We start from the raw sequence: 9,543 nt of genomic DNA, 5'->3' as shown, positions 1-9,543 counted from the left end.
ACGACGCGTGTCGGGCTCTGCGGCTCCAAAGGAGACGCTTGTCCCCCTGCAGAGCCCACCGAGTGGCCGACCGGCCGCCGTGGGGCCCAGGACCTCCGGGTCATCCTCCGCGCGCCGGGAACAAGCCGGGATCTGGACTCCAGACCTCCAGCGACTGACTATCAGCGAGGCGCGAGCGCGCCCCCTGGTGGCTGATGCTGCCCGACAGCCCGGCCCGGAACAAAACTGTCTGACGGAACCTGGGGTGCGCGCTCGGAGTTTCCGGGGAAGAAGACGGAGAAGGACCTGCGCGCGGTGGTTCCTAGCGCCGCGGAGGAGGCAATGGCCGTGGGAGTCTGGGGCTTGCGGCTCTGGCGGGCCGCCCCCGGCGGCGGGGCTGGCTGGAGTGAGTTTTAGCGGCCATAGGGTCAGGGAGGGAGGCTTAGAGGATGATGTATGCCCAGATTGGGCCCGAGGCGGGTCCTGGGGGGGTCCCGCGGGGTTGGGGGCCGAGGAGGGTCTTTTGAGTCCCTGCTGTGTTGGCCGCCCCTTCCCGGCCTTGGGGTACATATCTCGGGACGCGAGAGGGACGGGGAGGGCAGGGGCGGGGCCGCGGGAGGAGCTTGGGGTGCCCCTGGGAGGGAGACCACGTCCCGGTGCAAACGTGTCCTTATTTTTCCATTGGACTCGTACATGCCTTGCCCAATCCTCTGATTTGGGGTTTGGAAAATAAAGCTTAGCATCTCTCGCTCTACATATGGAGAGTTTTGGCGTGGGACCTGCAATCTCGTGGAGCTTTCTTGTCTCCAAGACCTTTTCAAAGCGACAGTTTTGCTCACGTTTCCAATGACTGGTCTGGTTTTGACTCCACTTCCTGGTTACTTTTTGCCACTTACTGTAAAGCACAGATTGGAATACGACCGAGGAAACTGGTGGGAAGTGGCGATCTGATGGTGAAAGAGCAAAGCTGAAGTAAAGGCGCGGATCAGGGCAGGCTGCAGTTCTTTTCCGTGGGCGTTTTAATTATTAATATTAGAAAGGGGTTTAAGTTTACTTCTGAACTCATTTTGGTGAACAGCGTTTAAAATTCCCTTGCCTCCTATTCTTTCCTTGTTGGAGGATGGTGATACGGGAGGGGAACAGGGTGGGGCAATATATTATTTTTTGGGTCAGTATTCACATTTATTGTAACTTCTGCACAGGATTTATAGCAACATCACCTGCTTCTCAGCTGTCACCGACCGAACTGACAGAAATGCAGAATGATCTCTTTAACAAAGAGAAAAACAGGCAGCTATCATTAACTCCCCGAACTGAGAAGATTGAAGTTAAGCACGTTGGGAAAGCTGACCCTGGCACTGTCTTTGTCATGAATAAAAACATTTCAACTCCTTATAGCTGTGCCATGCGTAAGTAACGAATCAGGGTACCATTTTGAAGATTTTGCATAAATCAGGAGAAGAACTGGTACAGAGGAGACAAGATGCTGTAATTGCTCCCTGAAGTCCCCGGAAGTTCTCCTTTATCTCGCACCTTACTGCGTGTTCACTGCGGGCTTGGCAGTTGAGGGCACTGTGGGTCTTGAAAGGTTGGTGCTGTAATGCATAAGTTGTCCTGGGACTTGCTGGAATCTGGCTGAGTTTAGAGGGCTGTCATTGTTTCCTGCAGGAGGCAGACCTGAAAGCATTGCTACTAGTGTGCTTGCCCCTTTTAGACACACTGTGGTGTAATGGGAGCAGTCACCATGTGAGTCCTATTAAAGGATTTTGGGGTGGAGGGACTGCCCTGGCCTCAGATGATCAGCTTTTTTTGGCCTTCTTTTCCTTTCCTGCTCTTTATAGCCTAACTTAAGTCTTTTATCTGCTCACCACTTGCCTCTGTGTGTTGTGTCTTTGTTTACATTTACATGTACATGTAGTAAATGTGTGAGTGCATGGGGTGAATGTGATTGGGGTAAAAATATTTGTTGTGTTCATATCTTAAGGGAGAAAACAAGGCCCTGTGTGTGATTTGGTGTGGAAATGAAGGGAACAAGGCCTCTATGTTATTTTCGATCAAAATGCTTTTGTAGTAGCTTTGATAGAACTGGTAACGTTTAAATTCCGAAAGAACAAAAAGTAGACAGGTACACCTACATGCTCGCTCATATATGACTGGCTGCATTGTTCAGATTTTTGGAAAGCTCAGTAATGATTCCATTTAAGTAATTAACTTTAGTTAAAAGCTTAAGCTGACCTGCCGAGTATGTACTCTCAATCTTCCTTTACTTTGGCACTTGAATTAGTACTTACAATTGCTTACTTGTTTGGCAAGCATTTATTGAACCTCTGCTGTAGGATAGGCATTAGGAATACAGAGGAGGCTAAGACAAAGCTCAGGCCCTTAAGGAGTTTTACACACATCACATGTAGAGATGAAGCCTCTGAACCACTCTTAGCATGACCGCTGCCCTCAGACTTCGCTTGTTACTCATACCGTCAGTCGTTCAGTAAATTTTATTGAGTACCTAGTGTATTTCAGGCCTGATGCTAGTCTCTAGCTCTACTGGCGAGTGAGCAAAAATAGGCATGATCCCCGCCTTATGGAACTTATTTAGACCTGTGGTTTGACCACTTCTCTAAATAGCTGGGTACTCAAAAAACATCTAATCAGAGTTGGAGTTGCATTCTGGAGTCATATAACAGACCAGAGCTGATTGGTTTATGTGTGAATTCATACTGATAATTATTGAATAAAAACTGGTAACTATGGTATTTAACTTGAAGAGTACATGTTAGGGAAGTAAAGATGGTTTGGGAGCAAGACCCCAAACCCATTGAGAACAGACTTACTGGGATGTATATTTATATATTTTCCCTTCTAAGTTGTGTGTGCGTATAGCCAGATATATCCACAATGCTGCTCTCTGAATATTTAAGGGTAGCTCTTGGAAAACTATTTTATTACTTAATAATTGACAGATTAATTTCAAGTTAGACTTAGCCTTAATGATTTTTGTTTGGGTAATTTCATTAATAATTAGCAATACATTGGATGTGTTGGGAATTATTTTTTTATTGGCTACAAATCTTTTTTTTCTCCCCAAAAAAGACAGCTTGCAGAATCTTGCCTTTCTGTTGTTTTATTTCTTAATGTAGCACTTAAACATGTAATTTTTCACTTGGGTTTTGTTAGAGTTAGATCTTCAATCTGTTTTAAATTCCTAGATTTAAGTGAGTGGTACTGCAGGAAGTCCATTCTGGCTCTTGTGGACGGACAGCCTTGGGACATGTATAAGCCTTTGACCAAGTCATGTGAAATTAAATTTCTTACTTTCAAAGATGATGATCCGGGAGAAGTCAATAAGGTATTTCTGCCTCTATGTTCTTTTGTTCCCCTCCCCCCCAGTTTTTTTTCTAGCCTTTTTTAAAATTAAAATCTGTTTCCTATGGAGTTTGAAATGTACAAATCTGGCCAAGGTCAAATGTTGTACTGTACTAGATAATCAGGGTTTTACTTGGTAGATTAGGCATGTTCATAGTTCAAAAATCCTCAGTGGCATTAATGTCTCTGTATTTTGGTTTGAGAAAACTAAATGACATTCATATCTTTGTTCAGCTTACTTTTATTAATCACCCTGTATATTGCAGTAATTTCATTCTTGTCTTTCACCATCTTTTCTAGATTATTTCAATAACTTTTTAACTCTCCCACCCACCCCACCCCCTTTTTTTTTTTTTTGTGATACGCGGGCCTCTCACTGTTGTGGCCTCTCCCTTTGCGGAGCACAGGCTTCGGACGCACAGGCTCAGCGGCCATGGCTCACGGGCCCAGCTGCTCCGCGACATGTGGGATCTTCCCGGACCGGGGCACGAACCCGTGTCCCCTGCATCAGCAGGCGGACTCTCAACCACTGCGCCACCAGGGAAGCCTCCACCCCCCTTTTTTAATCTGAAAGACTTCCTTAATAGTCCTGCAAGAGTTTTATTACATGATGTGAGTAAGGATGATGTCACTTATTCCTAAAGAACTTGCCTACCTGATAACCGTTCATATAAATTTCCCAGCTCTGCGTGGACACTTTTCTCACTCTCACCTGCCTTTTGAGCTTCACCTTCCACAGCATCTTTCCACTTCCTGTTTGCTCCAGCCACACTGGAGGACTTGGTCACTAATGGTTTCTGTTGTGTTATCCTCCCTGCTTTTGTTGGTGCTCTTCGAGTATTTTCTTTCCTCCCTATTAAAATCCTGTTTATCTATTATATTTCAATTAAAATGCCATATGCTCTGTGGAACCTTCTCAGTTTCTTCTTGTCAGAATGAATCCCTCTTCCGGGCCTCACAGCATGTGGCTAGTGTCTCTAGATACAGTAGTTTGATTTTCCCTTGTAATACGAACTGTTGAATGTACTGGATTCTTGGCTCTGTGAAGACAGGGATCATGTCCCTTATTAGATCTTGTCCTTGACTTACATACAGTAGGTATTTAATAAATATTTGTTGAAATGAAATACTTAAAGAAGGAAATGGTAGACATGATAATAGTAGTAGCTAACACTGAACATTTCTTGTATATCAGGCACTGTTTTAGTGATTCACAGGTATTAACTCATTTAATCCTCATTAAAAAAAAAATCCCATAAAAGGTGCTATTATCTCCTTTCTACAGATAAATAAACTGAGGCAAAGAGAGGTGTCGTAGCCTGACCAAGGTTACCAGTTTGCTAAGTGGCTGAGCCTGGATTTGAACCTAGGCATTGACCCTGGAGTTCACCAGACATTAAAAACAGTCAAGTCAGATAGATGAAGAAGGGCATTTTGCTACTGGCCTTCAAGGCCTGGGTTTGCACTTATTTTTAGTGTATTTGTGTGGTTGTGTAGAACACATTCTGGAGCAGTCTCTGCCATGTGCAACCAAATGAGCCCACTCTTGTTGTCCTCAGATACGGAGAAGAGCTTAGGAAAGCCAAGTACCTAGTTATAGTAGTGCCAGTACAGAGCTTAAGATGGTGTAGGACTTATGTTTCTCTTTATGACTCTGGGAAGGTCATTGCATGGATACCCATATTGGGCATGTCCATGGATCAAAATGCTAGTGAGATGGAAGCCCAGTTAATAGTGAGGTTGCTTTGTTATAAATATGAATAACCTAAGTGATATGTGATGTTAGGTATAGGATAGGAGTCATAAATAATTCTTTTTAAAAATTTTATTATTTTTATTTATTTATTTTTGGCTGCATTGGGTCTTTGTTGCCATGTGCGGGCTTTCTCTAGCTGCAGCAAGCGGGGGCTACTCTTCGTTGCGGTGCGTGGGCTTCTCATCGCGGTGGCTTCTCTTGTTGTGGAGCATGGGCTCTAGGCGCACGGGCTTCAGTACTTGTGGCACGTGGGCTCAGTAGTTGTGGCTCGTGGGCTCTAGAGCGCAGGCTCAGTAGTTGTGGCGTACGGGCTTAGTTGCTCTGTGGCATGTGGGATCTTCCTGGACCAGGGCTTGAACCCATGTCCCCTGCATTGGCAGAGGGATTCTTAACCACTGCGCCACCAGGGAAGCCCATAAGTAATTCTTAAAAGTTAGCTTCCATTATAAAGCAATTATACTCCAGTAAAGATGGAAAAAAAAAAAAGTTGGGTTATCCCTCCATATTTATATATGTTATAAACAGGTATATTTTAATATATTTATTTTACTTTAGCACAAGTTTGTTAACAAGTTAACTTTATCCTGGGTTAAAAATAAAATTACTACCGTTAGTAAAACTATTTATTGGTTGATAAACATTATAGTGTCTGATATCTTATACAAACATTGCTAACCACATGAAGTTGGTGCTTCATTCTTTTGTGGGTTTTGCTTGGTGGTGGTCATGTCATGGTCTGATGGTAGCCATTGCTAAATGTGGAGGATGGACAGATATTTGCGAAATGGTTCCTAAGTCAAAAGTCAACCTAAATTTTAATATTAAAGAAATGTTAGTAAATCTTGTGTTTATTATGTTTGTGTGTATTTTATTTTTCTAGGCTTATTGGCGTTCTTGTGCCATGATGATGGGCTGCGTGATAGAGAGGGCATTCAAAGATGAATATGCGGTCAGTTTGGTCAGAGCTCCAGAAGTTCCAGGTGATGTACACATATAAATAAATAAATAAACATATATGTGTGTGTGTGTGTGTTGTCTATATACATATATATATATATGTATATAGATACACAGACACTTTCTGTAATCTTTGAATATTTTGGTACATATTTTTGTTGTATAGAGTTCACTTCTAATTTAGTCTAATATAAATTACCATCATACATACATTCCATTTATTATGGGTAACAAAATCCATCCTATTACTGTCATATATACCTTCTATTTATAATGGTAAAAGAATCCATTTTATTTAATTATTGGCGGTCAATTATTAACAGAATTAGAGGGGAGTGTTTCTTTTGAATGTGAATTTCATGTAGTTATATTGTGTCAGTATTTATTTCTTAGCATTTTAAGTACTTATTTCCAAACAGAATGTGAGGAGGAGATATGAGTATAAATAGACTTCTGTAGAAAACTGTGTTTAGGTGGTACCATTTCACCAGAAATGACCCTGACACTGGAGAGGAGTACCATTTTTGGGAGGTGGAAGAGTTCACATTCTTTGTAATTTTCCTAAAACTAGGATTTTGCAACAGTATGTGTAGTAGGATCACAATTGTATTTTTTTTAAAAAGGTGGAAGTTTATATACCAAAAAGTATTTGATTTGGCAGTAAATGATTCTAAACAAAACAAAACAAAAAATGAAATTTAGAAGATATTAAAAAAGAACTTAAACATTTCATGTCCATTTAGTTATTCATGTACTTATTAAATATCTTACTCTTTAGGAATTTTTATATCTAGTAACTAATATTTGAGATCTCTGTGGTGGTAATATTCCCGAAGAAAATGTGAATGGTTAAAAAATACTGGTGATGTTGGGTTAACAAAAAGGTGAGTTAGTTTTATGGTGGGGGGGAAAGTTGGTATAGCTCTGACAAGCAGCTGGAATAATGGTGACAATTTTATAATTTGTAGTGTTGGGAGAGATTGTTGACCCTTCATTTTATGGTCTAAATATTCATTTGTTGCAAATTAGTAACTTTCTACCCTAACAGATTTGACTTTGCTTTTTATTTTGGTTGGATTTGCAGTAATCACTGGAGCCTTCTGCTATGATGTAGTTTTGGATAAGAGACTTGATGAGTGGATGCCAACAAAAGTAAGTCTACTCTTTGGAGTATTAATTTTAGAGTCTGTGCCTTTCTTTGTTAGAACGAGTCCTGTGTTAGTATTGTTGAATGGTACTGCATGTCGAGAATATTAAAAGAACCAGTCAATCTTTATTGTTGCTTTTTAGTGTATTTAAGACAGATGTATATGATTGAGGGTATTCACAACAGCATGGTACCCAGAGTAAAATATAGAAGCTTAACTATCTTGGTTGATGTGGGGGCGAGGGGCCTGGAGCCTTACCTCCTTGGATCTTCAGAGCACAATTTGAAAACCACTGCCCTAAGCCATTTTAAGCCTATTGCATCCTGAGATCTTCCTATCACCAAGGGTTACATTGAGAGTGGGGGAGGGGTGAATTAAAATATCGGGCTTTGACAAAGGTAACCGAAATAGCAGCAAACTAAATAGCAGCAAACTAACCTCTTCTGGAATGATCTGCCTTCATAAGGAGGGTGCTCCTTGTTGGTCTGGGACTGGGGTAGCAGCAGGAGCCTGGTTAACAGAGTGAATCTAGATCAGGTGCTGTGTAAGTAGAGGATGCTGATGGCTTGCAAAAGTCAAGCCTAGAGGCTTAGTTATGACTGGGGAGAACAGACTAATGCCTAATTCTTAATTAAGCAAAACTGTATGTCCTACAGATTGGAAGTCTGGAGATCAGAAGAGGGGAGGCAGTGTAGCATACCATTTTATCAATTCCACTATATGTACATTTTTTTCACATTTTAATATCTCTGAAAACAAATGTGTCTTTTGTTTGTTTCTATAACTTTTTTAAATTAAACTGTTTTTAGTTGAAGAAAATTATAGATACACATGGAGTTGTAAGGAATAATACATAGAGATTCCATGTTCCTTTTACTCAGTTTCCCCAATGGTATTATCTTGCAAAACCATAGTACCATATCACAACCAGGATATTGACACTGATACAGCCAGGAACATTTCTATCACTGCCAAAATTACCCACGTTTCTCTTTAGTCTCCATCCGCCCCCCCATCCTTAAACTGTGGCAACCACTAATCTGTTCTCTATTTGTATAGTTTTGTCATTTGAAGAATGTTATGTAAATGAAATCGTTCAGTATGTAATCTTTTGGGATTGACTTTTTTCACTCAGTGTAATTCTCTGGAGCAAATGTGACTTACAGTAGATAGCATCTTATGATTATAACTGGTAATGTTTTTTCTTAGTGGTGCATCTTGGATTTAGTGAAATATTGTAGTTTCTAAAAGCAAAAATTTTGGAGTCAGCCAGCAAGTGCATGGAAAGATGCTCAACATCACCAATCATTAGAGAAATGCAAATCAAAACCACAATGAGGTATCACCTCACACCAGTCAGAATGGCCATCATCAAAAAATCTACAAACAATAAATGCTGGAGAGGGTGCAGAGAAAAGGGAACCCTCCTGCACTGTTGGTGGGAATGTAAATTGATATAGCCACTATGGAGAGCAGTATGGAGGTTCCTTAAAAAACTAAAAATAGAACTACCATATGACCCAGCAATCCCACTACTGGTCATATACCCTGAGAAAACCATAATTCAAAAAGACACATGTACCACAATGTTCATTGCAGCACTATTTACAATAGCCAGGACTTGGAAGCAACCTAAATGTCCATCAACAGATGAATGGATAAAGAAGATGTGGCATATATATACAATGGAATATTACTCAGCCACAAAAAGAAACAAAATTGAGTTATTTGTAGTGAGGTGGATGGACCTGGAATCTGTCATACAGAGTGAAGTAAGTCAGAAAGAGAAAAACAAATACTGTATGCTAATGCATATATATGGAATTTTAAAAAGCCGTACTGATGAACCTAGTGGCAGGGCAGGAATAAAGATGCAGACGTAGAGAACTGACTTGAGGGCACGGGGGGTTGGGGGCGGGAGGGCAAGCTGGGACGAAGTGAGAGAGTGGCACTGACATATATACACTACCAAACGTAAGCTAGATAGCTAGTGGGAAGCAGCCTCATAGCACAGGGAGATCAGCTCGGTGCTTTGTGATGACCTAGAGGGGTGGGATAGGGAGGGTGGCAGGGAGGCTTAAGAGGGAGGGGATATGGGGATATATGTATATGTATAGCTGGTTCACTTTGTTATACAGCAGAAACTAACACACCATTGTAAAGCATTTATACTCCAATAAAGATGTGGGAAAAAAAAAAAAAAGGAAATCACAAATGACACCTGAAAAAACAATTTTTGGAGTCAGGGAAGATCCAGGTTTAAATGCTGGCTTTGACAGTTATTTCTTGTGTAATCCTGACGTTACTGCTTAATATCAAGAGAGAGAGAGGAGGGAAAGA

At 41.2% G+C, this 9,543-nt stretch overlaps 1 protein-coding gene across 1 annotated transcript in view; it reads left to right on the top strand.

The window, feature by feature from the left end:
• The first annotated feature begins 312 nt into the window (after positions 1–312).
• MRPL39 (mitochondrial ribosomal protein L39) overlaps positions 313–9,543 on the top strand; it is a 22,245-nt gene continuing 13,014 nt past the window's right edge. Inside the window, exons 1-5 of the mRNA XM_007466482.1 lie at positions 313–385; positions 1,182–1,388; positions 3,186–3,325; positions 5,979–6,078; positions 7,140–7,207. Of these exons, the coding sequence (XP_007466544.1) occupies positions 322–385; positions 1,182–1,388; positions 3,186–3,325; positions 5,979–6,078; positions 7,140–7,207 (579 nt within the window). The 5' untranslated portion in view covers positions 313–321. The remainder of the gene's footprint in view (positions 386–1,181; positions 1,389–3,185; positions 3,326–5,978; positions 6,079–7,139; positions 7,208–9,543) is intronic.

The sequence above is a fragment of the Lipotes vexillifer genome, unplaced genomic scaffold (genome assembly GCF_000442215.2).
Source record: "Lipotes vexillifer unplaced genomic scaffold, Lipotes_vexillifer_v1.1 scaffold340, whole genome shotgun sequence".
NCBI lineage: Eukaryota > Metazoa > Chordata > Mammalia > Artiodactyla > Lipotidae > Lipotes > Lipotes vexillifer.
This window is presented reverse-complemented; position numbering and strand designations above follow the sequence as displayed.